This window comes from Peromyscus maniculatus, chromosome 4 (assembly GCF_049852395.1).
Source record: "Peromyscus maniculatus bairdii isolate BWxNUB_F1_BW_parent chromosome 4, HU_Pman_BW_mat_3.1, whole genome shotgun sequence".
Taxonomy (NCBI): domain Eukaryota; kingdom Metazoa; phylum Chordata; class Mammalia; order Rodentia; family Cricetidae; genus Peromyscus; species Peromyscus maniculatus.
The window spans coordinates 1,943,540-1,969,360 of NC_134855.1; the positions used below are offsets into that span (position 1 = coordinate 1,943,540).

At 41.5% G+C, this 25,821-nt stretch overlaps 1 protein-coding gene and 1 long non-coding RNA gene across 33 annotated transcripts in view; one reads left to right on the top strand and one right to left on the bottom strand.

The window, feature by feature from the left end:
- LOC121828559 (uncharacterized) overlaps window positions 1-6,725 on the bottom strand; it is a 53,631-nt gene extending 46,906 nt beyond the window's left edge. The window contains exon 1 of the long non-coding RNA XR_013050278.1: window positions 6,101-6,725. This is a non-coding gene — a long non-coding RNA (uncharacterized LOC121828559). The remainder of the gene's footprint in view (window positions 1-6,100) is intronic.
- Window positions 6,629-25,821, top strand: part of Dennd1a (DENN domain containing 1A) — a 498,842-nt gene continuing 479,649 nt past the window's right edge. For 9 of the 32 annotated variants that reach the window (XM_006992524.4, XM_076568456.1, XM_042274742.2 and 6 more), the window contains exon 1: window positions 6,822-6,959. In XM_006992524.4, the coding sequence (XP_006992586.1) occupies window positions 6,943-6,959 (17 nt within the window). In that variant the 5' untranslated portion in view covers window positions 6,822-6,942. Of the gene's footprint in view, window positions 6,734-6,821; window positions 6,960-7,122; window positions 7,307-25,821 lie in introns of those variants that run through there. The other 23 variants (XM_006992526.4, XM_015986165.3, XM_015986162.3 and 20 more) reach the window with 12 other exon arrangements.

The following is a 25,821-nucleotide window of genomic DNA, read 5'->3' on the forward strand; positions in this document are numbered from 1 at the left end:
GAAGTCAAGAGGCAAGGCATAAAGGACGAACATCATATGATTCCACCTCTACAATGAATCTGGAATAGAGCAGTCTATAGAGGCAGGATGTAAACTCTTGGTTGCAAGATTGGGAGGGGAGTGACTGCTAGTGGGGATGGGGTTTCTTTGGGTGGATGGGGAAAAAGAGTTCCAGAATTAGGTAGTAGTGATGAGATTAACCTAAAAACTACTGATGTGCACATTTTCTTTTTTCTTTTTTCTCCCAAGACTGGGTTTCTCTGTGTAACTTTGGAGCCTGTTCTGGAACTCACAGAGATCTGCCTGCCTCTGCCTCCTCAGTGCTGGGATTAAAGGCATGCACCACCACCACCACCACCACCACCACCACCACCACCACCACCACTCAGCCGATGTGAACATTTTCAAGTGATGGTGTAACACGAATTGCTAAATAGTCTTATTGATAAAGAACCCAGAGCCAGATACTCGTGAAAGCTGAAAGATCAGAGGGATAGAACAAGCTAGCCACAAAGTTCTTACTGCCAGGAAATCCTTAGCCCAAGAGAGAGCTACTTCCTGTATAGTCATGCCTATATACCTTTCTGTGCCCTGCCATCTTACTTCCTCTCTCTGCTCAGCTACATCACTTCCTCTTTCTGCCCAGCTCTATCATTTCCTGTCTGTCTGTACAGACCTCCAGGCCTCTATGGTTAACTAGTGCTGGGATTAAAGGCTCTGTTCCCAGTGTAGCCTTGAACTCACAGAGATCCAAATGGATCTCTGCTTCCCGAATGCTAGGATTAAAGGTGTGTGCTACCACTTCCTGACCTCTGTGCTTAATATAGTGGCTGGCTTTTTCCTCTGATCCCCAGACAAGCTTTATTTGTTAGAGCACAAATAAAATATCACCACATGATGGTTTTGTGTTTCAAGACGAAGTCTCAGTCTGTAGTCCAGGCTGGCCTCAGACTTGCAGCAATTCTCTAGCTTCAGCTTAAGTACTGGAATTACAGGTGTTAGCCATGCCCAACTTAAAGTCATATATATTATGATGCATTAACTACGTCAGATTTCAGAAAAAAATAACCTATTAGAAACAACACATCACAGAGCCCTGACTCACAGAACATTTATTCTGCCATTTAATACTGTATAATTAGGATGCATGGTAGCTGCTTGGAGGCCCTCTACTAACACAGCTACATAAGTCCTAAGCAGGCAACAGTGCTTTGAGGCAAGTTTAGAAACTTCGGTGTATCAGAACATCAGTGCAGGAGGAATCACACAGTGCTGTGACTTCTTATGTGTTCCATTCACTTAGCCCATTTTAACAACAGTCTGGGTGGCAATGTTTCCAATCCTCTTCTCACTGGAGGATTTTAATTCTAACCATTGATTATGCCATGTACTTGGCAGGGAGATCTCATTTTATTTGAATGACATTAGATAAAAGAATTATAGAAAAAAAGAGACACTGAATTATAGAATTTCAGAAATGGAAATTACTTTGGGAAGAGACTGGCCTGATTCTTTTGCTTTGAGTGTGAGGATACAGACTGGAGAAGGTCAAAGTCTTGTCCAAGGTCACAAAATCAAACATGGCTAACACTGGTTATCTTGCAATATCTGCCTCTCCTTGTTTCTTGGAAATGTTATTCCTGCCTTCAGCTGTGCACAAGACTATCTGGAATAAAGACCATATTTCCCAGTAAGATGAGGTTTCATGATCAAGTTCTGGGCTGAGGAACAAACATGGAAGTGCTGTGAGCACTGGGAAGTTCTTTGTAGGTCAGAGTTCGGGGTATATAGGTTCTTCCTTCTGGGTTGCAGGTTGATAGCTCAAGTTCAAGTAGCCAGCCTGGATGATGAAGTGGAAGATGTGTTTGTAGAATAAGAAAGAGAGGGGCTGGAGAGATGGCTTAGCGGTTAAGAGCACTGACTGCTCTTCCAGAGGACCTGGGTTCAGTCCCCAGCACCCACATGGCAGCTCACAACTGTCTGTAACTCCAGTTCCAGGGAACCCTCACACAGACATACACACAGGCAAAACACCAATACACATAAAATAGGAATACATCAATTATTTTAAAAAAAAGAATAAGAAAGAGACCAGCAAGATGGAATCCTAGAGCTCTGATGATTTGGAATTGTTACCTTATCTCTATAATATTCATCTCCAGTCCTTACATGAAAGAGAAATAAGTTTCTATTTTTGTTTCAGTTACTGTTATTTCTGATTTTTATCCTTTACAGTTGAATTGAAACTAACAGAATATAAATAGTAAAGGAGGGTTAGGAATTCTGGGATCCTGAACCCAAGTACAGAACTATTATGTTTCTGTGTGTGTGAGCATGTGTACATATTTGTGTGTATGCAGGTGTGTGTGTGTGTGTGTGTGTGTGTGTGTGTGTGTGTGTGTGTGTGTGTAGGTAGGTAGGTAGAGGGCAACCTCAGGTGTGATTTGTTGAGGAATAGTACTTTAAGGTGTATTACTTTTGTTCATGTTGCATTTGTTTAACTCTGTGAAGCTGTGTTACTGTGCCTGTCTAAAACACCTGATGGTCTAGTAAAGAGCTGAATGGCCAATAGCAAGGCAGGAGAAGGGATTGGAGGGGCTGGCAGGCAAAGAAAATATATAGAAGACGAAATCTCGGAGGAGAGATCTAGGAGCCAGAGAAGGAGAAGGACATCAGGGGCCAGGCACCCAGCTACACAGCCAGACGTGGAGTAAGAGTGAAAGTAAGATTACAGAAATAAGAAAAGCCCAGAGGCAAACGGTAGATGGGATAAGTTAAGAAAAGCTTGCAAGAAACAAGCCAAGCTAAAGGTTAGGAATTTATAATTAAGAATAAGCTTCCATCTGTGATTTATCTGGGTGCTGGGTGGCAGGCCCCCCAAAAGAGTAAGAAACAATCAACAACAGTCAATCCTTAGGCATAATCCACCTTTTCCTTGAGACAAGGTCTCTAATGGCCTAGAACATATCCAGCTTAAGGGAATGGACAAGTGTTTCTCCCCAGCACTGGGATTACAGGCACATTACTGTACATGCCTGACATTTAGTTAGTTTGTTTGTTTTTTAAAAACATGGATTCTGCAGATCACACTTAGGTCCTCATGCTTGCAAAGCAAGCAGTTTACTAACTGAACTATCCTCCCAACCCTTATTATGCTTATTATTATTAATAATGAATGTCAGGGCTAGGGGTAGAACGTGGGAACAGAGTGCTTACAAGCACAAGGCCATGAGTTTATTTCCCAGCAATGAAAATAATCAAACTAACAAGTGAAATAAACATTAAACTGTGCTTAGAGTTTTGTACATACTAGTTGCCAATACTGTTTGAGTGCTTACTACATGCTAGTCACTTTATACTTCATTGTCACTAATTTATTTCTCATCTTCACTTACTATAGGATATTATCACCCTCGTTTTACAAAGAACCAAGATATTGAGAGATTAGATAAAACTAGTCCAAGTTTACATATGTTGTAAGAGGCAGAAGTGAGATTGGAGTCAAGGTAGCTTGGTTCAGGTTCCTGCACTGTCGGCTCCTGCATCACATCTTGTCTTATGATTTGAGCACCACTTCATCCTTTCTACCCATTTTACAGAGGAGGAAGTGGAAACAGACGATTGGCCAATTATTTGCTTAAATTTACAATGTTGCAAACAGTACTACAGGCCAGACTCCCAACTCCCACTCTGTGTTCTTTCCCTAGACCACCCTGCTGTCTAGAGGCCACCTGGGCAAATACATAAGCCCTACCTTTTGCCTCCCCTTCCAACACACAACACACACATATACACACACAACCACCCAGTAGGCACTCAGACATTTTTGTGGCCAGGATGGCTACAACCTTCTTTGAAAAGCAGCCAACTTTTGCCCTCCACCAGATAACTTTGTTTTATTTATAGTCCCCTGCACAGAGCTTTTGAACTGACTGCTCATTCCAGAGAAGATCTTGATAACAACTGCTCCTTGGAGAGGTTTCATAGAAAACAAGGTGAATAAACACAGGGAACTGCTGCCTGTCTAGCAGAACACTGCTCCTGGGGGTGTTTAGTAGGTGTTGGTGTCTGGATGCAAAGACTTTGATTTCAAAATGGCAGTTTGGATATTTCATTTTTTTTTAATTCAAAAAAGCTCACCCTTTGCCTTTCAACAACCTCAAGGCACAGACAAAAGGGAGATCTTATTTTTAACCGGAGGTACTCCCAAAGAAGGAGTTTTTCTACATTGTGTTTTCTTTACTCTCTTCCTGGCTGGGAGCCTAGGATGTTACTAGTGACTATGAGATGAGTGGAGAGTAGGGAGACATTTGTATGCATTTATAAAGGTTAAAATTGTAGAAGGGGTGAATGGCATTTCAGAAGAGAAAACTGAAGGAGGCAAGGAAGAGAAAGAAAAAGCACAGTATCAAAAGGGACTCTGTGAGTTTATGGCATCTTCTGACTTGTGTCCGAAAGTGCCACCCTCAAGAATGACTAGATCTGACATGTGTCTGGAATCACTCAGCACTGTTGTTGATCTTGGCTTCACTAGTTGTTAATGTATCACCTGGTGAATATGCCTCAGTTTCCTCTTTGCAAATGGGGAGGGCAAATTCCCAGGAGCATCATGAGGATTGGCATGAACCCGTCCTAGGGAATATTGTGCCTAATTTTCATAAAGGGCATGCTCACACCCTCACTAAACGGATCTGTCATTATTGCTTCCTTTGTGGGCCCTCCAGGCCTAGAGGCCATGAAACTGGGGTTTATGAAAGTGAGTGTCTCAGGGGGAGGGGTTCGGCAGGGACAGGTAGTAGGTTAATGATCCTGGCTTTCAAATAGTTTCCATTTTGTTAATTGCTGACAGGGACAGTTGTGATCAGAGAAAATTTCAGTACTGGAGCCCTCATAATGACCAATAAAGGAAGCAGGGGCCCTTGCAGAGCCACCCCACAGGTCCTGTATTAGTTGCTTTTCTTCTGATGAAGCACCTGACAAGAGCAATTTAAAAGCCCAGCACTCAGGAAACAGAGGCAGGCATATCTCTGCGTTCCTGGCCAACAGGGCTGGATCGTGAGACCCTGTCTTAAAACAAAACAAACAAAATCCCCAAACTGCCAACAATTTAGGAAAGGTTTAATTTAACTCACAGATTGAGGGTACAGTATGACATGTGGGGAGGGCACAGCAGCAGGAGAGGGAGGCAGCTGGTCACAAAGAATCCAGTCAGGAAGCAGAGCCAGGAATGCTGCCTGGCAGTTCCCTCTTCTCTCTTAATGCAACCCATGGAATAGGACCACCCTCCTGAATTAAACTGATCGAGAAACTTCCTCATAGATAGTCCCAGAACTTTTTTTACTTAGCAGATTGGTTGTAGAACCTGATTCTCCCAGCACAATAGCCTCATTTTTGTATCAGCTATGCCTGCTTGCAGAAAGTTGTCAAGAGTAAGTCTGTTAGTTAACAGTTCTTCAGAGAAGGAGGGTTGGGGAGGACCATTGGCCCCACACCAGAGAATCCACCTGCTCCTCCCAGCCATTTGTATGCAATCTACTCTGATTGCACACTCCTCTGTGCCTGGGGGTGGGGGCTGGTATTAGAGTACACAGATTGTAGTAGATTATAGGAGGTTATCTAAAGAAAATTATATGTCTATGAAAACGCTACCATTCATGCTAGGGTGGACACTTTCTAGTGCAGCTTACTCCTGTTAGAAACCCTCACTCATGCTTTATAAGTCCAATAAACTCATTGGTTCCTCAGGTTGAACTTTGGTGGACTTACATGCTGGTTTGTTATTGGGGCCTTATAAGGAGAGGGTACACATTGTTTTCATATCCCAGGGAAGGAATTCTCAAAATATGCTTCTAGATTCTGTCAAGTTGAAAATATTAATCATCACAAGTCCTATAATCTTTCTAGGTAACTTTCCTGTGGGTATGAGTTACCAGTCTTAACAGGAAAGGATAAGAGGAAACTAGGGCACGAAGTAGACGGTGTGACAGAGATCTGTCTGGAAGGCATTGGGTCTGAGGAGGCAACACTGTGTCAGTTCCTAGAGTGTCCTTGCTGGAGGCCAGGAATACCAGAAGAGTTCTGGCTGCTTGTTATCTCTTACCTTTGTCCAGAAGTTACAGGTGAGGACAAGACTTGGGAACTGAGTGGAGACACCTCTACCTCATCCCCAGCTGCTGGCATGAGGCTAGTTGGTACCTCGTTTCCTGGGATGGGCAGGCTCTGTTTTCTTTCAAGCTCCTACCTATGGATGTTTTAAAAACTCTTTTAAGCTAAACTTTACTCCATGGTCCATGAACTTCGTTCTTCAAATTCAGGAGCCAAGAACCCGAAGCCTGACTCAGTGAAAGCGGAGTCACTGTGGGTTACTGAGTTAAAGCATATGTGAGGGGAGGACAAATGCTTCCTTTAAATTGAGACACCCCAAGTTTTGGCCTGTCAAAGGGATCCACAGGGGCGTGAACGAAGGCTGCGTCAGTGGCCTCAGGGGTCACGATGGAAGTTTCTTCAGGGCGCTTTGGGTGAATTCTGACGGAGAGCAGTGGGACAGAAGTCTCTAGTTTTCTTCTCAGCGAAGCCTCAGGCCTCTCGCAGGTAGATGAGTGTCTGGCTGTGCGCTTCTAGCCCCCAGGCCCGCCTCACGCGAACGGACTACACTTCCCAGCAGGCCCCGCGGCCGGCTGCGCGGGCGGGAGGGGGCGGCGGTGTGAGAGACGGAGGGGGCGGCGCGCACCCGGTACGCGACCATGGCGTTCGCCCGGCAGGAGCGACTACTTTAACCTCGGGAGGCGGCGGCGAGGGAGCTGTCCTCGAGCGGGCGGGCCCCAGCCTGAGGGAGAGGAGGAAAGGGCGGGGAGAGCGCCGGAGGGAGGCCGGTCGGCCGCGGGCGGGCGGGCAGCGCAGCGCCGAGCGGGGCCCGCGGGTCCATGAGGAGGCCCCGGGACCATGGGCTCCAGGATCAAGTGAGTGCGGCCGGGCGGAGCCGGGCCGGGCCGGGCGCAGGGGAGGCGAGGCCGGGCTGGAGCTGCAGGCCGCGGGCCGCGCTGGGGGACTTGTTGCCCTGACCCGAGGGGCGCCCCGCGTGGAGGCGTCAAGCGGGGAGGGGGACGGTTGCCATGGCGATGCGGGAGGCTCGGGAACGGGGTGCGTGCGCGGTGGAGGGGCGCGGGTGATCAGACGTCCTCTCCTCACCTGAGAGCGGGAACCGCTGACATGACGAGGTAGCTCCCTCCGCGGGACGAACCGAACCTCAGAAAACGGTCACACGGCTGCAGAGAGTGGGGAGGTCTCCGGAAGCAAGTCCCCACATGTGCGTGTTTGTGGCGACCCCGAGAGTTGGCAGGTCCTGAGAGGTTGAAGTCTGACTGCTTGAGGCCTGTAGCCATTACAGAAGTGGTGTGAGGTTCTTGGGGCGGGGGGTGGGGTGGGGTGGGGGCTCTGGTAGATTTGAGGGCTTGATGGCCTGCAGAGAAGGCCCTTTGCCTTGCTCCTTCTCTCTCTCATCTCAGTCTCCACACAAGGGCCAAAGGCTGTGAAGGAAGATACCTTTGGGTTGTAACTGAGCACCTGATTTTGAAAAGGTTTTGTAATCCAATCTGGCACATTCCTTCACTCCTTTATTCACTTGGAGTCCCTGGTTGAGTCTTCCTTTTCTGGTGAAATTGTTGATACTTGTAACTTCAGAACCCACGGAAACATTGTTGTCCTCCTCCTAGACTTACAAGTTGACTTTGGAAAGTGCAATTTTTATGTGGTCCAATTTGGGTGTGTTGCTTTGGACTATCTCTCCTCACAGCCAAGACCTCTTCTGGCCACTCCCTCCCCCAGCCCCAGATGCTTTATCTCTCTAATCATTAGCAAATGTTCACTTTTTCTCTATGACTAATAGAATTGCTTAGGGACATTTACAAAGAAAGTTTACAGCATAGGCTTTTCGGGAAAACAGCATTCACAAGACACCATAAACCTCTTATAGGAAAGTCGGTTGAATGTGTTTATTTCAGCATTTTGAGAATTGTACTAGGGAAGTTTGAAAGAGGAAGGGCCTCAAGGGCAAAATCTAGTAATTTTTCAAACATTGTTTCTCATGTCCAGGTGATGCACATGCAAGTGTGACCCTTGCCCAGCAGCTCATTCTCTAGCAGTTAGGTTTCTCATTTACAAAAGATGTCTAGTATGTGTTAAAGAAGCTCTGTGATACCTGCTGAATGAAATTAGAAAAGTTTGCTTAGAAAGTGAATGTGGAGGTATAAGGTGACTTTTATTTTTATAGAAAAGGGAGGAGGGGTTAGAACATAACCCAAGCAGGAGTCTGAGAATCTGGGGAGGGAAAATGATGTAGTCTGTGAACTGTTGGCATTAAAAGGCACTCCAAGCTAAGTTCAGCTGTAAGAGCTATAAACTTGGATGTCAATAGCTCGCAGAAACTTTCTTAAAGTCACCTCAGAGCTGCAGAGAAAGTGCGAGGATGTTTACTTTCTTGTTCCATAGAGTTCAGAGACTTGCCCAACTGGAGGCATCAAGTGTTTGAGTGAACATTCAAATAGAACAAGCAGAAGTTCAGTTGACTAGCTGTCATCTGCTCATACTCTTGACAGTAGCAGGTTGACAAAGATGTTTCTTAAGTATGTTTTGTGGAACACATGACTGTAATATCTGAGCACTTGAGCAAGGGAATTTACCAAGGCGCATGAAACTGCACTAAGTGTGAAATTAGTATGAAGAATGGCCTTATTGATCTTCAAACTTGACTGCTGAGTGGTTAACAGAAAAAAAAGGGGGCCTGGGAAATATGTTAACCCGTGGTGAGTCTGAAAGAGTATGAAAAGAGAAGTTAGGAAAAGTCGTTGTGATTTATAGTGAGTATTGATTGTGTGATTTCTGTCCATAGTTAGGAGTATGGATGGACAAGTGGTGGGAGAACAATCAGTTTGGGTACCACCCTTGTCATTGGAGAAAATAGCTTTGGTTGCTATTGGCTGTTCTGTCAGGCAGAACAAAGTATTCACCTGGTTGAGGTGGAAGCTAAGTGTTCAGACCCTATTGAGTAAGTAGATGGGTAGGTGAGTGGGGGCAGACTGAGCAATCTCTAGACTTCCCCAAGAAATCTGTATTTTCTTTTGTTTGTCTCTAATGCCTTGTGCCATTACAAGGACAGTGAGCATCAGATCTGGGTTCAAATTCCAGCTCTTTTTTATGCTGACTATGAAACAGTGTATCGGTGAATCTGGATTTTCCTAGGGTAGAAGGAAGGGACCTGCAGGATCATTATGAACAGTAAGCACAAGGTTTTTTTTTTTTTTTTTTTTAAACCAGGCCCATATTAAGAACTTAGTGGTTGTTTTACATCTTATCAAATAGTTAAGAATGTCAGAGATGTATTTTATGCCAGAAATGTCAAAGAAATGTATGTTCCAGGTAATAGAAAACACAGTTTTGATGTTCATATGGAGAGCAAGACTTAATAATGTCACAATAAAATAAAAATAAAAGTTGATTAGAAAAATGATACTGTCTGTAATTATGAAGCTGGTGTCTGTATGATTAGTGATAAAGCAGGTGTGTTATTGGGTCCAGGAGGTGATTTACTGCTTGTTGAGACTTGGCAACCTGAGGCTGCTGAAGCAGTCTGTGTCAGGCACCATGGTAATGTTTAATGTGAATCATTTTATAAAACCCTTACAACTCTTCACTGTTGCTGTTTATTAACTATTGTTTTTACATGAGAGAGTGGGAGTCCATAGGCTTAAGATCAGATGCTAGTTCCTTCAAATTGTCTGCACCCCCATCTAGGTCAGGTCAGGTGCCTCTCTGTGTTTCTGCAACTACTTGTTCATTAGAATGGCAGTGCCAAGTCTTGTTCCTCAATTGGCTTATATTAAGTGGGGCACAAACTTCTTGAGAGCAAGGACTATCAGATTTGTTTTTCAGTTCCTTGTATCAAACATGATTGTTTAGGAAGAATTTATCATAAATAGGGTCTGAATTAAGATACTAAATTAAGACATTAGGTTCTCAAATTGAAATGTACATAGAATTCAGAAGAGCAGTTTGCTGTTCAAAAGTTTTTGTATTCAATAAGTCTAAGCCAAATTGTCCTGGTCTGGGGGAGAATGTTATCTTTACTAATGAGTTTGTTTAGTCTGTGTTCATTTTAATAATGGCACAGTGTCTTGTATAAAACCAAATATCTAAGTGACAAAAGAAAGAACTCACCAGTATTCAGGTAGTTTACTTGAGACCTAAATTCTCAGCCCAAGCAGGTATTTCCTAGAGGCATAAAAGGAACAGGGTAAGTGACATTCTTGGACAGGTATGTTTAAATCTTATTTAGTGTTTGAGTGATCCCAGTGGACTGGAATGTGGTTAATATGGGGCAGTTTAACTGATAATGCTGATGCACAGTAGGAAACCATGAGGCAGTTTAATATTGCTTGTGGTGACATCCTAGAAATTGCTTCCAGGCACCAAGTCCAGAAAGTGGGTTGTAAGTAATGGAAGGAAGTATTTTAAGTGAGTTCGAAGAGTCCTGACATTAATGGACTCTGAGAAAAGCATACTTTAAGATTTGAAGGCATAGGAATGGGATAGGCCAACAACTTTGGCCCTGTGGTGGTGTCTGCATTAGTCCATATGCTATTCTGCTGTCCCCATTGGACTGACCTCCTTGAGGTTGGTATTGGAGGAATCCATTAATTCAGTTACCCTCTTACTACAGAAACAAGTGTCAAGCACACATTAAGGATTTAATAAATGTTAGCTGCTATCAATTATAGTAGCACTGTGCCTGATAGTATGCAGAGTACTAGGGGTACAAAAATGAAGGTTTTTCTTTTGTGCTGAAGTTTTCTAAAGTAGTAGATACAACTACAAAATAATAACACTCTGCCCCTCCCCCCAAACCTAGGCATAATCCAGTATAATTGCTGTGGTGGCAGGGCTGCCAGTAATGCCAGGTGATGGCGTGAAGGTGAGACTGGCTACCCTGGGGCTGGGAGGGAGTGTCAAGAGAAGGCTTTAGGGAGAGAATGTTTTAGTTGCAAGATGAATAAGAGCCCTAAAGGGGTAAGGGTGGTGATGGTGCTATTGCCAGTGGTAATATTAACCAAGGGAGTAATATGTATGAAGACAGGCCTATTAGGGAAATAAAAATATTACTTAGATGTGAGGAACTGTGTTAGACATCAGGGATTATAGTGGGGATAGTAGATGGTTCTTATTTTTGTGGTACTAACAGTCTGATGGGCCTGATAGATAAATTGTTTAATTCACATAAAGTAATGTGGATGTGTTATAAAGCAATCGAGATGCTGAAGAGAAGATGATACCGAGTGGCTATCCTGTTTTGGATAGAGTGGTGGCGGCTGGCTTCACTGTAGAGATGTTTGAACTCAGAATTGAAGGATAAAGAGGTATTAGTCATGTCAAGTTTGGGAAAGACTATTTCAAGCAGAGGGCAAAGCAAGAGAACCCTGGGGAAGATATTAGGAACTGATGATGTGAAAAAGGATTCAGGTGAGGTTAGTTAGCGCTAGAGTATGCTTAAACTGGGACTTCTAGGTCTTGGGAATCTCAAAACTGCTTTCTTAAAGTGGAATTCATATACTATAACATTTATTTTTGAGACAGGGTCTCTCTATGTACTCGTGGCTGGTGTGCAACTCTGTTTATCAGGCTGGCCTTGAACTCACAGAGGTCCATGTGCATCTGCATCCTAAGTGCTGGAATTAAAAGTGTGCAGCACCACCCCTGGTCTTATAAAATCTTTTAAAGTAAATGGCATGTCTACAGAGTCATGAGTGACCACCATGGTCTATTTCTGGAGCATTTTGTTACCCTATAAAGAAACTGTTAGCAATCACTCCCTATTCTCCCAAACTTTTCTGACTGGAGGCAGTCACCAATCTAATTTCAGTTACTATAGATTTACCTATTCTGGGCATTTCATATATATGAAACAATATATAACCCTTTGTGTGTCTAGCTACTGTTCCTTTGCATAATGGTTTCAAGGATTATGTTATAGTATTTGTGAGTCATGCATTTTCATGTGGGTAGTATTTGTCTACATATACCACATTTTACTCCTTCGTTCATCAGTTGTTAGATATTTGGGTTGTTTCTACTTTTTCACTATTAAAATGTTATTATGAACATTTAGTGTAGAGAAGAGAGATGGCTCAGTGGTTAAGAGCACTGACTGACATTCCAGAGGAACCAAGTTCAATTCCCAGGCTGTCCAGTGTCCAATCATGCTAGGATTAAATTAAAAAAATAAAAAGGAACATTTAGTGTGAGCATGTGCTTTATCTCTCGAGTATATATACCTAAGTAGAATTGCTAGATCTTATTTGATGACTCTTAAAATAATTTTCCAAAGCAGTTGTGCCACTTGATATAAATTGGTATCTCCATGTGGCTCTGATTTAGTACAAATGAAATTGGTAGGAAACTTAGAATCAAAGTAGGATAGGCTTCTCAGAAGAGGTTGAGGCTTGAACTGAAAGAAAGGGGAGACTTAGAAAAAGGAGGTTCTCGAAGAATAAATGGAAGCCTGTGGCTTGCAAATGGACATAGCTTATCTCATTGTTGTCAAGTACAGAGAAGCAGCCTTGCTTCTTTTAAAAATTACATTTTGTAAAGATTTCATACATGTACATGATGTATTTTGATCATATTTCTCACCACGGCTTTTTCTTCTCCCACTGAACCTCTTCTTCCTACCTAGGCCATGCCTACTTTAATGTTTCTTTGTGTATGTGTGTCCCACTGAGTGGAGTGAGGCTGCTTGAATGAGCATGGGTGGGCAGTTTTGCTTCATATATATAGCTCTGCTCTGGTCTGTTTTTGGACTGCTCTATAAGGGATCCCATTACCAAGTGCAAGGCAGACTTGCTGCTTCTCGTGACTTACAGCCGAACAGCCTGGACCCTGCTTTGTGATGGCATCAGGGGTTGAGATGTGACTTTTCTTTGTATGTCTTCCCTTTCCAGCATAGTGCCTCCATCACAGCCCCAGTAGACTGTAGAAGGACCTAGAATGGTGGGAGAAAGCCTTCTTAGATATTGGGTTTTCTGTTACAGGAGCCCTGGGCCAGCCTGTTGAATTTTCATGAATTTTCTGAACAATGTGCTTGTGCTACTCTATGCTTCTAGTCTTAGCCTTTGAAGTCAGTTTTGGAGAGTGTGGTATGACAGAAAGGTTGAAAAAGGGAAGGTAAATAAATGTTTTTATTCAGGCTGGAATGCTGGTTGCAGTTTCAAAGGTTAACCTTTTTTTCATGGCCCTCTGAGAACTAATCCCTGGATTTGCAATACCTTTTTTGCTTAGGAGGACTTTGTTGGGACATGGAAAGATAAATAAGGAAGAAACAAACAAAACAAAGTTGATCTCCTTTATTCTTACTGAATTCATACCTATTTATTCCAAGTATAGTCATGTGCCATATAAGGACACGATGGATACACGATTGATAGTCCCATAGAAGTCTATAATCTGTGATGCTCAAATAACAAAACTGCCCAACAACAAATTTCTCAGAATATATTTTTATTAGTGCATTTAAGATTTTACAAGAAGCCAGATTTTTGTTGTTTTTGTTTTTTTGAGACAGGATTTCTCTATATTCATGGCTGTCCTAGAACTCATTTTGTAGACCAGGCCAGCCTCCAACTCAGAGATCCACCTGCCTCTGCCTCCTGAGTGCTGCACTGCCACACTCAGCTGAAAACAGATTTTTTTAAAAAAGAATGTTCCAAATAAAAGCAAGAAAAATTGTCTTCAAAATGTATTTGTTCCTGTTGAAAAGATATGTGACATTTCAAGAATTTGTATGTTGGTTCTATTAAATACAGATCAACAGCTGTCATGAGCAAGGGCATTCCAAACAGTGTAGCTGAAATACAGGAGTCTCAGTCTCTCTCTCTCTCTCTCTCTCTCTCTCTCTCTCTCTCTCTCTCTCTCTCTCTCTCTCTCACACACACACACACACACACACACACACACGGTCACGGACACAGATTACAGGATGTGCACTTGAAAAAAGAATAGGCTTGTGCCATTGGAGAGTTGTAATACGGTCTCACTGGGGCTTTTAGGTAGACTACCAGCAGCAGAGCAGCAGGTTAGATAGCAGTAGCCAAGCAGTAGCATTTCTGGGTTGTGCAAGGTGATCTATTGGAACACGAGGAAAATGTATTAGACCTTAAGATTATTTATTTATTTATTTATTTTTAGGTACTGTTATTTATTTTAATTTTTTCACTAACTATATATATATATATATATATATATATATATATATATATATATTATTTTACAATACCATTCAGTTCTACATACCAGCCATGGGTTCCCCTATTCTCCCCCTCCCACCCGCTTCCTTTACCCCCAGTCTACCCCCCATTCCCACCTCCTCCAGGACAAGTCTTCCCCCAAGGACTGCGATCAACCTGGTAGACTCAGTCCAGGCAGGTCCAGTCCCTTCCTCCCAGACTGAGCCAAGTGTCCCTGCATAAGCTCCAGGTTTCAAACAGCCAACTCATGCAATGAGCACAGGACTTGGTCCCACTGCCTAGTTGCCTCCCAAACTGATCAAGCCAATCAACTGTCTCACCTATTCAGAGGGCCTGATCCAGCTGGGGGCCCCTCAACCTTTGGTTCATAGTTCATGTGTTTCCATTCATTTGGCTATTTTTTTTTCAATAATTGAGTAAAACCGAAATTTATTATAAGCCACAGTAGTCCTAGGGACCTCCATGCTATATATATAGCCTCTATGGTTCTATGGGTTGTGGTCTGATTGTTCTTTATTTTATATCTAGAATCCACCTATGAGTGAGTACATACCAAGACTGTCTCTCTGGGTTTGGGTTACCTCACTCAGGATGATTTTTTTCTAGTTCCATCCATTTGCCTGCAAATTGCATGCTTTCATTGTTTTTCTCTGCTGAGTAGTACTCCATTGTGTATATGTACCACATTTTTTTCATCCATTCTTCCGTTGACGGGCATCTAGGTTGTTTCCAGGTTCTGGCTATTACAAATAGTGCTGCTATGAACATAGCTGAGCATGTATCTTTATGGTATGAATCAGCATTCCTTGGGTATATGCCCAAGAGTGGGATGACTGGGTCTTGAGGTAGTTCGATTCCTAATTTTCTGAGAAACCGCCATACTGATTTCCACAGTGGTTGTACAAGTTTACATTCCCACCAACAGTGGAGGAGTGTTCCCTTTGCTCCACATCCTCTCCAACATTGGTTGTCATTGGTGTTTTTGATCGTAGCCATTCTAACAGGTGTAAGGTGGTATCTCAGAGTCGTTTTGATTTGCATTTCTCTGATGATTAAGGATGTTGAGCATTTCTTTAAATGTCTTTCAGCCATTTGTAGTTCTTGTTTTGTGAATTCTCTGTTTAGCTCTTTAGCCCCTTTTTAATTGGACTGTTCAGTATTTTGATGTCTAGTTTCTTGAGTTCTTTATATATTGTGGAGATCAATCCTCTGTCAGATGTGGGGTTGGTGAAGATCTTTTCCCATTCTGTTGGCTGTCTTTTTGTCTTATTGACTGTGTCTTTTGCCCTGCAAAAGCTTAAGATTATTTTAATGACAACTTTCAGAACTTCTGTATTTTCTAATTTATTAGTATAGCAATGAACCATTAGTTTATAGGTGGATACATGTCAGGTGTGTTGCTTAGTTTTTATTGACAAGAATGTGTGGGGAAAAGGAAGGCTGATGGATTGTGGAACTACACAGTAGTTTGTGCTGTAGGAGGTGAAGGCCTGATCTGAGGTTTTGGCAGTGGAAAGAAAAGGGGTGAATTTCGGAGAGATTTTAGGTAGATGTGACAGGCGATTGTGAACCCCAGACATGAATAATTTATACTTTTTTAAAGCTTGTATCACTGTTCAGTCATTTTCCATGGTGCTTAGACTTTTAAAATGATTTTATATTGGAAAATAAACATCTGTAAAAATAGAGCAACTTAGTAAGCTCCCAAATCACTCTCATCCCTCACTTTCAACCCATTAAATTATGGCTTTAGTTTCATTTGTGGGTAATGGTTTGTAACTCCCTCTTCCACCTAGATTACTCTGAATCAAATTCCAAATGACATATTTCATTTGTAAATATTTCCCTGTCACTGAAAGAGCTGAAAGATCTTTTAAAGCAATAATGCCACACCTAAAAAATTTACAAGACTTTTTTAGTATTATTACATATCTATTCATAATTTCATGGGTTTTTTTTGCTTATAAAAATGTTTAAGTTTTATTTATTATTAGTGTATGATGTGTGGGTTCACCATGGTTTATATGGTGTATGTGTGGAGGTCAGAGGATACTTTTGTGGAGTTGGTTCTTTCCTTGCTTATGTGGGTTCTAGAGATGGAACTCAGTGCTCAAGCTTGTTCAAGTGGCAAGCATCTTTATTTACTATGCCATCTTGCCCCTCCCCCATCTTAAAATTTGTTTGAATACACTGTTATACACTGTATCTGGTTGTGTATCTCATAAATCTCTGTTTTTACTTTTTGCAAATTTTTTTCTTTTTTTTTTCTTTTTGGAGACAGGGTCTCTCTATATAGCCCTGGCTGTTCTGGAACTCACTATGTAGACAAGGCTGGACTCAAGCTCACAGAGATCTGCCTGCCTCTGCCTCCCAAGTGCTGGGATTAAAGGCATGTGCCACCATGCATGACTCTGCAATTTATTTCTTAAAGAAATTGATTGTTGGTTCTATGTAATTTCCATTGCATCCTCATGATTTATTTAATATATTCCCCTATCTTTTATATTTACTCTAACTTGTTAATTAGAATGAGTGACTTGATGAGATTCAAGTTCATTTTCTTGGCAAGAATACTTAGTGGTAAGAGCTGCTTCTACCAGGCAGCAGATAGTACATATCTGGTTCTCTGTCCTGGTTTCACTGGCTAAGGTAGTCAGATGCCATATTCTGTTTCTGTCATGTCTTCTTCTTTTAGTTGGAATGCTTCTATAAAAAAAAAAAAATCTTTCCCATCTCAACCTTTGAATGACTCCAGATACAGTTCATACCAGAAAGACGGGATGGATGTTTGTTTGTCTTAATGAGTTTCATACAGCTTCCTTTAATTTTCTGAAGGCAATTAATTTTTTTTTTATTGAGGGAGTTTCACTTTAAATACATTTATGTAATCTTATTTGCTGCCCCCTAAGCTATGACACTTATTATACTCATTGATGTTAAATTTGTCCCCCCGCCACCCCTTATTTGTTGTTGTTCTTTGGGAGTCTTGAAGTCCTTTTGCCAGGTCCTATGAGTTTCTAAGAGTTTGAGTCATTTTAAGTGTTTCTTGCTCCAGACCTATATTCCACCACTTTTTTCTTCGGAGTCTTGCCTACTTATGGTGGGAAATGGCCTTAATCATCTTGGTCTGGGTTTTAGTTTTGTTTTTCAGTGTGGGAAGGTTTGCTATTGTGTCAGTCATTTCTAGGCTTTTCCAGAGTCAAAACTGGGCAGGGGTTAGGAGGTGTGTGTGTGTGTGTGTGTGTGTGTGTGTGTGTGTGTGTGTGTGTACACTAAAGTATTTCTGGGCATGGTGCTGCACACCTTTTAGCCCAGCTCTTGAGAGGCTGAGGCAGAGGATGATGAATTCCTGGCTAGTCTGAGCTACATACTGAGACCTGCTTTAACATAATAGAAATGTGAAATTGTTTGCTATGTTCATACCAGTCTTTCCCAATTCCAGATACAACAGTTTTATTTACCTTAATCACCCTTTCATCTCAGTCTCGAACATTGTACTCGAATACTAAATTTCTAACAACTCTTCAGCTTTTTCTGTAATGCCCAGGCTCCTCAGTAGCAGCCCTAGCATTGCCTCTAGCAGGAGGACTGCTGAAAATAATTATTATTTTAATACTATTTATTATTGTGCATATGTTGTGTGCCACAGTGTGCATGTGGAGGTCAGAGGACAACTTTGCAGGGTCAGATGTCTTCTACATTTTTATAGGTTCCAGGGATTGAACTCAGGTTACAAGGCTTACAAAGTATATATTTACCTGCTGAGCCATCTCTCTTGGAACTGGCATTACAGGTGATTATAAGCTGCCTAGTATGGGTGTTGGGAACTGAATTTGGATCCTATAAGGCCTGTAAGTGCTCTTAATCACTGAGTTGTCTCTCAAGACGATTATTATAGATTTATTCTTATTCCCCCTGCATCCCCACAAATGGGTAGGAGGAGGGAGAGAAAAAGTAAAAGAAACCGAGGGCATTCATGTACCGTGGTGCACATGTGGAGGACAGAGAAAACCTTTGGGAATTGGTTCTCTCCTTCTGCCTTGATTTTGAGCAGGGTCTCTAGTTCCTTCTGCCAGCACTGCATAGGTGAGCTTCAGCCAGTTCTGTTGCTGCCTCCTGCTTGACTCTGAATATTGTGGCTGGGATTACAGATGCAGTCACTGTGTTCAGTTTTTTACATAGATTTCTCAGAAAGTGCTTTTACCCAATGAGCTGTCTTGTAGGTCCATTATTATTATTTAATTTGGTAGGGTTTTTTGTTTGTTTTGGTCCATGGGGCATACCTCATAAAGAATGTATAGTCAAATCACTGTTTTAAACAAGTAGAAATAATTTCTTTGTGGTTGTGTCATCAACTTGAAACAGAAACATGGTTGGCTTAAAACAGTTTAAATTTTTTGGGGAGTTGCTTTTTTAATTTTTTAAGCTCAAGGATAATTTTATTAGAGTTTAAAAGAACAACCCTAGGGCAGGTAAGCTGTAAATCTCAGAACCTGCCCAATGAGGAAGATGGAGAAAAGGAAGAGAGAAAACCATGCTATTTGTGAGCAACCACATGGTGGAAGTGAGAATAAATAAGTAGCTTCAGAGAAAAAGAGTAAGAGGCTGTGGCCAGTATTAGAAAAAGGGAGAAAGAAGAAAAAGGCAAATTGAGTTTATCAGGGTTAGAAAGGCAGACCTAACAGCCATGTGCTGCAGCTCCATAAGGAACTGCTGGAATTGCTTTTAAAGACAATTTAATTTGTTTTGTCGTTGCATATAATATAGCTTCAAAGATAAAGCTACAGAACAGGTATATTCATAAAAGTCTCATATCCCTTCGCTGTTTTCCTTGCGTCTTTTCTCTGTAGGTAACCAGATTGATTTTAGACTTTTATTTGTCATTCCACTAAAATTGATCAAGAAAGGCAAATAGGTAGTATATTCATGCATCTTTATGCCAGGCCTTCAGATGAGTAGTAGCATTCTCAGCCCACTTCCCCCTTTGACTTTTTCTCATCCTGTAAAGAAATGACTCTTAGCAGTGTGTAGAAACCACCCTTCTCTATAGACAGCATAGTAATATATATATATATATAGTACTTTTTAGCATGGAATAGTGGGCTGGGGGTATTGTAGCTCATTGGTAAAACTTAGCTAGCATGCCCAAAACTTTTGGTTTGATCCCCAGTGCTGAAGGACAGAAAGCAAATCTGTAATTTTGCTAGATAATCTTTTTCCACATGATTTGTGTTCACTCTCACTGTCACCGGAGGGTGCTGTTAACTTTATAGCTTTGTCAACAGGATGTGTTTGTCAGACCTTAAAAAGTATTTTGATGGGCTGGGGATATAACTCAGTAGAGTGCTTGCCTAGCATGCAGGAAGCCCTGGGTTTGATCTGCATCATGGCATAAACCAGGTGCTGTGATGCATATCTGTAATCTCAGTACACAGATTAAGGCAGGAAGACCAGAAGTTCAAGGTTATCCTCTGCTACATAGTTGGAAGCTGGTTGGGACAGCATAAGACTCAAAAATTTTTAAATCAAAGTTTTAAATACACGATAACAAATCAAATATTTTCTAATCCCATGAAGAACAACAAGACCTCTACCCTGCTCTTTTCCAGTCTTATTTGGATCAAACACTGTTTACTGGTCCTATTTTTAGTTCTGTTGATTCACCCATAACCCTAGATAAAGCTTTCTGTTAATTTTAGACAGTAACTACTGATTCCCTGAAATGAAAATAGAGTGTCTTTATAGTACTTTTCTCTTTGTATTTTCTTTCTTTCTTCTTTGGTCCTAGGGATTGAACTCAGAGCCTTCAAGAACCATATCATCTCCAGCCTTTGTCCATTGTTTTCTATATTTATATTATGTTAATTATGATATTGGTTAATTATACTTAGGATGTCTTTATTGTTTCACTAACTTTTAGCAGTGTCTCTTGACTCAGTACTTTGAAAGGCAAGGAGAAGAATTTACCCAGGCTTGATGGTCTACCTTCTCTAAGCTAGACTTTTACTGTATGTGATATTTATTTATCTTGGTGTTTTGAGACAGGGTTTCACTTATGGAGCACAGACTGGCCTTGCATTTATGATCTTCCTGCCTCTGCCCCGAGAATGCTGAAATTATAGGCATGTGCCATGATCCTTTAAATTTTGATGTATGACTAGAGCCAGAGTTTCAATGCTGCTTCTTGTGTTAACTCTAGAAATAGAATAGTTGTTGTGAATATTTAAATATAAGAACTTATGTTGGCATAAGTTTTCCTGTGTCCTGCCTGGCCCACAGCAGCTTATAAAATAATCACTCAAAAGGCTTAATATTAATTATAAAACTGTTTGGTCTATGGCTCCGGCTTCTTGCTAGCTAACTTTTACAACTTAATTCAACCTATTTCTATTAATCTGTGTTTTGCCATGTGACTTTGTGGCATTACCTGTGTTCCATTACATCTTGCTCCCCCAGCAGCCCTCAGCATCTCTTCTGACCCAGGCTTTCTCCTTCCTGTATCTCTGCCTGGATTTCCTGCTTGCCTCTAAGCTGCTTTGCCATAGGCAAAAGCAGCTTATTTATTAACCAATGGTAGGAACACATATTCACAGCGTATTGGAAGAACATCCCACAGCAAACTTAATTGTACTAGGGCATATAGGTCATTAGAATAACATTTTCTTCCTGTTTGGAGAAGAATGTTAACATTAGGGCCTGGTGATCTTTGTTACAGTTCATCTAGAATTTAACATTATGCTCATCCTACTTTTATTACTAGTTTTAGATCTATATTTAAAAAGGTTTGCATTTATTTGTGCAAAACAGTGAAGTCTGACATCGACTTGGGGGATCTTATTTCTTAGCATAGTATGCTTCCCTTCGTTTCCCTCTTCCTGAAGTTCTAGTCATCATCATTTTTTTTTCCTTCTGACATTATTTGCTTTTATCGTATCGTTTCCCCACCCAAACTTGAAATGGTGCTGTGTGAGGCTGGGCATAGTGTCACACTCTTTTAATCCCAACATTTGGGAGGCAGAGGCAGCTGGATCTTTGAGTTTGAGGCCAGCCTGGTCCACATGGCGAGTTCCAGGACAGCCAGAGCTACATAATAGAAAGACCCCCATCTCAAAGAGAGAGAAACAGAGAGAGACGGGTGCTTGTGATTTTATGGAGGCTCTCCCCTTGCCTTCCAGGGTGCCCTCCCCAGCACTGCTTTCCTATTTCAGTCTGTGTAGTCAGCTGTCTTTTAACCCTGGCAGACCACTGTCACTACTTTATTGAGTTGATTCCATTGTCTCCTGGTCCCTGAGCTTTTGATTTGCTTTGTCTGCTGGAACACAAGTTCTAGTTGTTGTACAGGAGACACCGAAACATCAAACTTGTAGGAGTGCTTAAAAAGTAAACCGAGTTCCTGAGCACAGGTAACAAATGCCTTCTTTCTCAACATTGATTAATAATTTATATGGACATCAATATTTAAGGTGACAGAATTTTCCCTCAACTTTACCTTTGGGGGATGGCACCACACACACACACACACACACACACACACACACACACACACACAAATGCCAGGATATGTGGGCCATTGGGGAGAAATTTTCCTGGAGTAAATAGCTAGGTTGATTTGGGTTCTGTTAAATGTCATACATGGAGAACTTTTAGAGTTAGAACTTGGACCTAAAGCTCATGTGCAGGATGGAAACTATGCTGGTTAGTTTTATATGAACTTGACACAAGCTAGAATCATCTGAGAGGAAGGATCCCCAGTTGAGAAATGTCTCTGTAAGATCAAACTATAGGTAAGCATGTAGGACATTTTTTTAGTTAGTGATTATGGGGGAGGGCCCAGCCCATTGTGGGTGGGATCATTCCTGGCCTGGTGGTTCTGGATTCTGTAAGCAAGCAGGCTGAACAAGCTGTAAGCTTTGATCCATGACCTCTGCATCAGCTCCTGCCTCTGGGTTCCTGCCCTGCTCGAGTTCCTGCCTTGGATGATGAACTGTAGTATAGAAGTGTAAGCCAAATAAATTCTTTCCTCTGCAAATTGCTTTTGGTCATGGTGTTTGATCACAGCTATAGAAACTCAAACTAAGACAGGAACTGAAGAAAATAGTTTGGGAATTAGTTTTCAGGTGGTGGGTTGGGAACCAAAGGGACTTTAGGACTCTAATTGGCAGATAGAAGGTGGGAGGAAGGGTAGATTTCATTGGTCTGTAGGGAACAGTGCACATCCTAATAGACATCATGTCTTTTTTTTTTTTTTTTTCCTTCAGTTTTTTGAGATAGGGTTTCTCTGTATAACTGCCATCGCTGTTCTGGAACTAGCTCTGTAGACCAGGCTGGCCTCAAACTCACAGAGATCTGACTGCCTCTCAAATACTGGGATTAAAGTGTGCCACCACACCCAGTTGATGTTGATTTTTAAAAACATTTACGTGTGTTTTGTGTGTGTGTGTGTGTGTGTGTGTGTGTGTGTGTGTGTGTGTGTGTGTGTGTGCACACTTGTGATAGTACATGTGTAGTGATCAGAGAACTATTTTCTGGAATCAGTTTTCTTGTCCCACCCTGTGGGTTCTGGAGATCAAACTCAAATCATCAGGTTTGGCCACGGAATGCTTTTACCTTCTGAGTCATCTCACTCATTTGTTTGTTTGAGACAGGGTCTCACTATATTGCTGAGGTTGGCCTGGAACTTGCTTTGTAGTCTAGGCTGGTCTCAGGCTCACAGAGATCTACCTGCCTCTGCTTTCTAAGTGCTGGGATTAAAGGTGTACACCTTTATATCCAACTCTGAGTTTTGTTTTTAAGAACATTAAATCAGGAGTCTGTACATAAGTTTAACTCCCTCTGTTTGTGTTTGTGATAGTTCCATCTGACTGATAGTCTGCAAATCATTTGGCTTTAGCAATTCTCTTTGGGATTATAAATATTTATGTTTCTACATTTTTTTTTTTATAAGGCTTGTGTTGTTAGGCTGTATCTGTGCAGTAAATACTGGGGATCAGCAGAGAATGGTGATCTAGAACATGCTGGTCTAACTGGGAAGAGCAGTCCAGGTTATCTTGATTGCTGTGACCCGAATATAAAACCAGCCGCTCTTCCCTCATCGCTGAAAGTTGCTTCTGTCTACCTGTCTGCTGTTTGGCACCACAGGATGGGTATTTAGGGCCTGGAATTAAGGAGGAAGAAATTTATGGTGTCCTGATGGCCCATTTCTTAATATTTTCTCAGGCAAATTGGTCTGACCTTTCCACCTTGGTCTGACTTCTTTTTAGGAAAAGTTTCACATTGCACAGGAAAGAACACTTTAGCAAGAATATAAGTTGCAAATTATTAGTTCAGTGGTGCTTAAGCATGCTCAGGTGGTAGAATACCTCAGCGTCATGGTATTCTGTGGAGTGTTATGAAATATTTATATTTTAAACTTCAAACAACATTTTCTCTAAATCAGATGCTATTTTATATTGTATTGCAGAATAGAAACTAACAGGTGAGGGTGGGTTAAGAAGAACTTACAGTAAGAAAATTCAAAATTATATTACCTTATTTTTAAAATGCAAATTGAGAAAAGGCCATTTTGGACCTAATCTACTAATAAAACTTTCAGCATTTCTGGAAAGTACACTGGAGAATCATTAAATTAATTGACTGTGGGAGAGAGATGGGAAGCTAGAGTGAATGAAGACAGAGCACACTTTCCCATTGGGGAGTTGTAGAATGCTCTTCTCTGAGCATAACTACCATTGTTACCATCTTCATCAGAAGCAGCTGTGACTACTCAAGAGTGCCTCGAGCTTGGGCCCATTGACCTTGTCTCATATAGGAGAGGAGTAGTGAAGATCATCAGACCCTCACCTGAGATGTCTCTACCAGATTTATATGGTCCTACCCCAGCTGCACGTCATCTTGGCAGCATATGCAGAGGGTGGGAGGTTAACTGAAGGGAAGACTCCATGCAGCTATGGAGAAGTCATTATTTATGCTGGGCTGAGACTTTTATTAGTACAGATGTTTTTTAGTTACCCATGCTTTGTAAGAAATTCCAATAAATTCATTGGTTCCCCAAGTTGGACTTTGGTGGACATGTACATGATCTGTCATAGGTGCCCTATCTTAGGGGAGGGGGTGGAGTAAGGCCCAGCATTTGTTTATCTTGCTCCAGGAAAAGTTCAATAAAAGTGTTAAAGAACCATTCATAGAAACTGATAAATGAGAAGGAAGAACTGGCCATGAGATCCAGAGGGATGTATTTGGTTGAGTGTAAACTATAGACATTCTAGGGAAAGATATGCAGCACACAGTGAGAACATAGCTTAGGGGCTCCCACATAGTAAGGCCATTAATAAATGTTGACAGCACACAGTTAGAACATAGCTTAGGGCCTCTCACATAGTAAGGCCGTTAATAAATGTTGACTGCCACCGTTCCCAGGAAGAGAAGGTTGATATTTGGACATGATTGGCATGGTTGAAAAAGGTGAAGCTGTGAAAATTATTTCAAGATTGAGTAGAGCAAGGTGAGATTAAAGGTTTAAATCCAAGGGAAAGGACAGAATTAAGTAGTGTTGTGCTTGTTCAATGGAAATGGGAATTTAGGAAGGGTAACTTGGTTTCGTGGTGGGTTGTTGATGCCCTTTGAAGAGAGGATTTTTGTCTGTTTAGTTGGTTTTTCTTCTTTTTCTTTTTCTTTCTCTCTCTCTCTCTCTCTCTCTCTCTCTCTCTCTCTCTCTCTCTCTCTCTCTCTCTCTCTCTGTCTCTCTGTCTTCCTTTTTTTCTTTTTTGAGACAGGGTTTTTTGGTGTAGCCTTGATTGTCCTGGAACTCGCTTTGCAAACATGCTGGCCTCCAACTCACAGAGCTCCTCCTGCTTCTGCCTCCCAAGTGCTGGGATTAAAGGCGTTCGCTACCAGTGCCCAGTAAAGAGTTAGTTTTGATAATAGGTGCTTGTTTATCTGCTAAGTCAATGCAGAAAGCATTGTTTTTGATACCCCATCCCTGTAATATTTTTATCCCTCTATCCTGTTCTAACCTACTGCTAACTTTATATTTTTTTAAATATTTATTTTCATTTTTATTTATTTCTTTGTGTGTGTCTGTTCACTGAGGCCAGAAGAGGGCATTGAATCTCCTGGAGCTGGAGGTGGTTCTGAGCTGCCCAATGTGGGTGCTGGGAACTAAACTTGTTTTTCTTTCAAAGTCAGCAAGTGTTCTTAACCACTGGGCCATCTCTTCAGCCTCAAATTTACTTTAAGTAGACACAAAAAGTAAACTATGAAAGAATAATTTGGGCCTTAACAAAATTAAAATATTTTGCTTTTCAAAATATGCCATTAAGGAAATGAAAAGAAAGCTTACAAATTTCTAAAAATCTTACATATTTTATTAGCTCTTCCAATTTCTACTGCTGCCTTCATGTAAAACATATATTGTATATTTTATGACTTGCTAAGACAAACAACCCAAGATCAGAATAGACATGTAATAAAGGAAGATAAGCACATTATGTCAAGTAAGCACATGAAAAACTATTCAGTATCATTATTCACT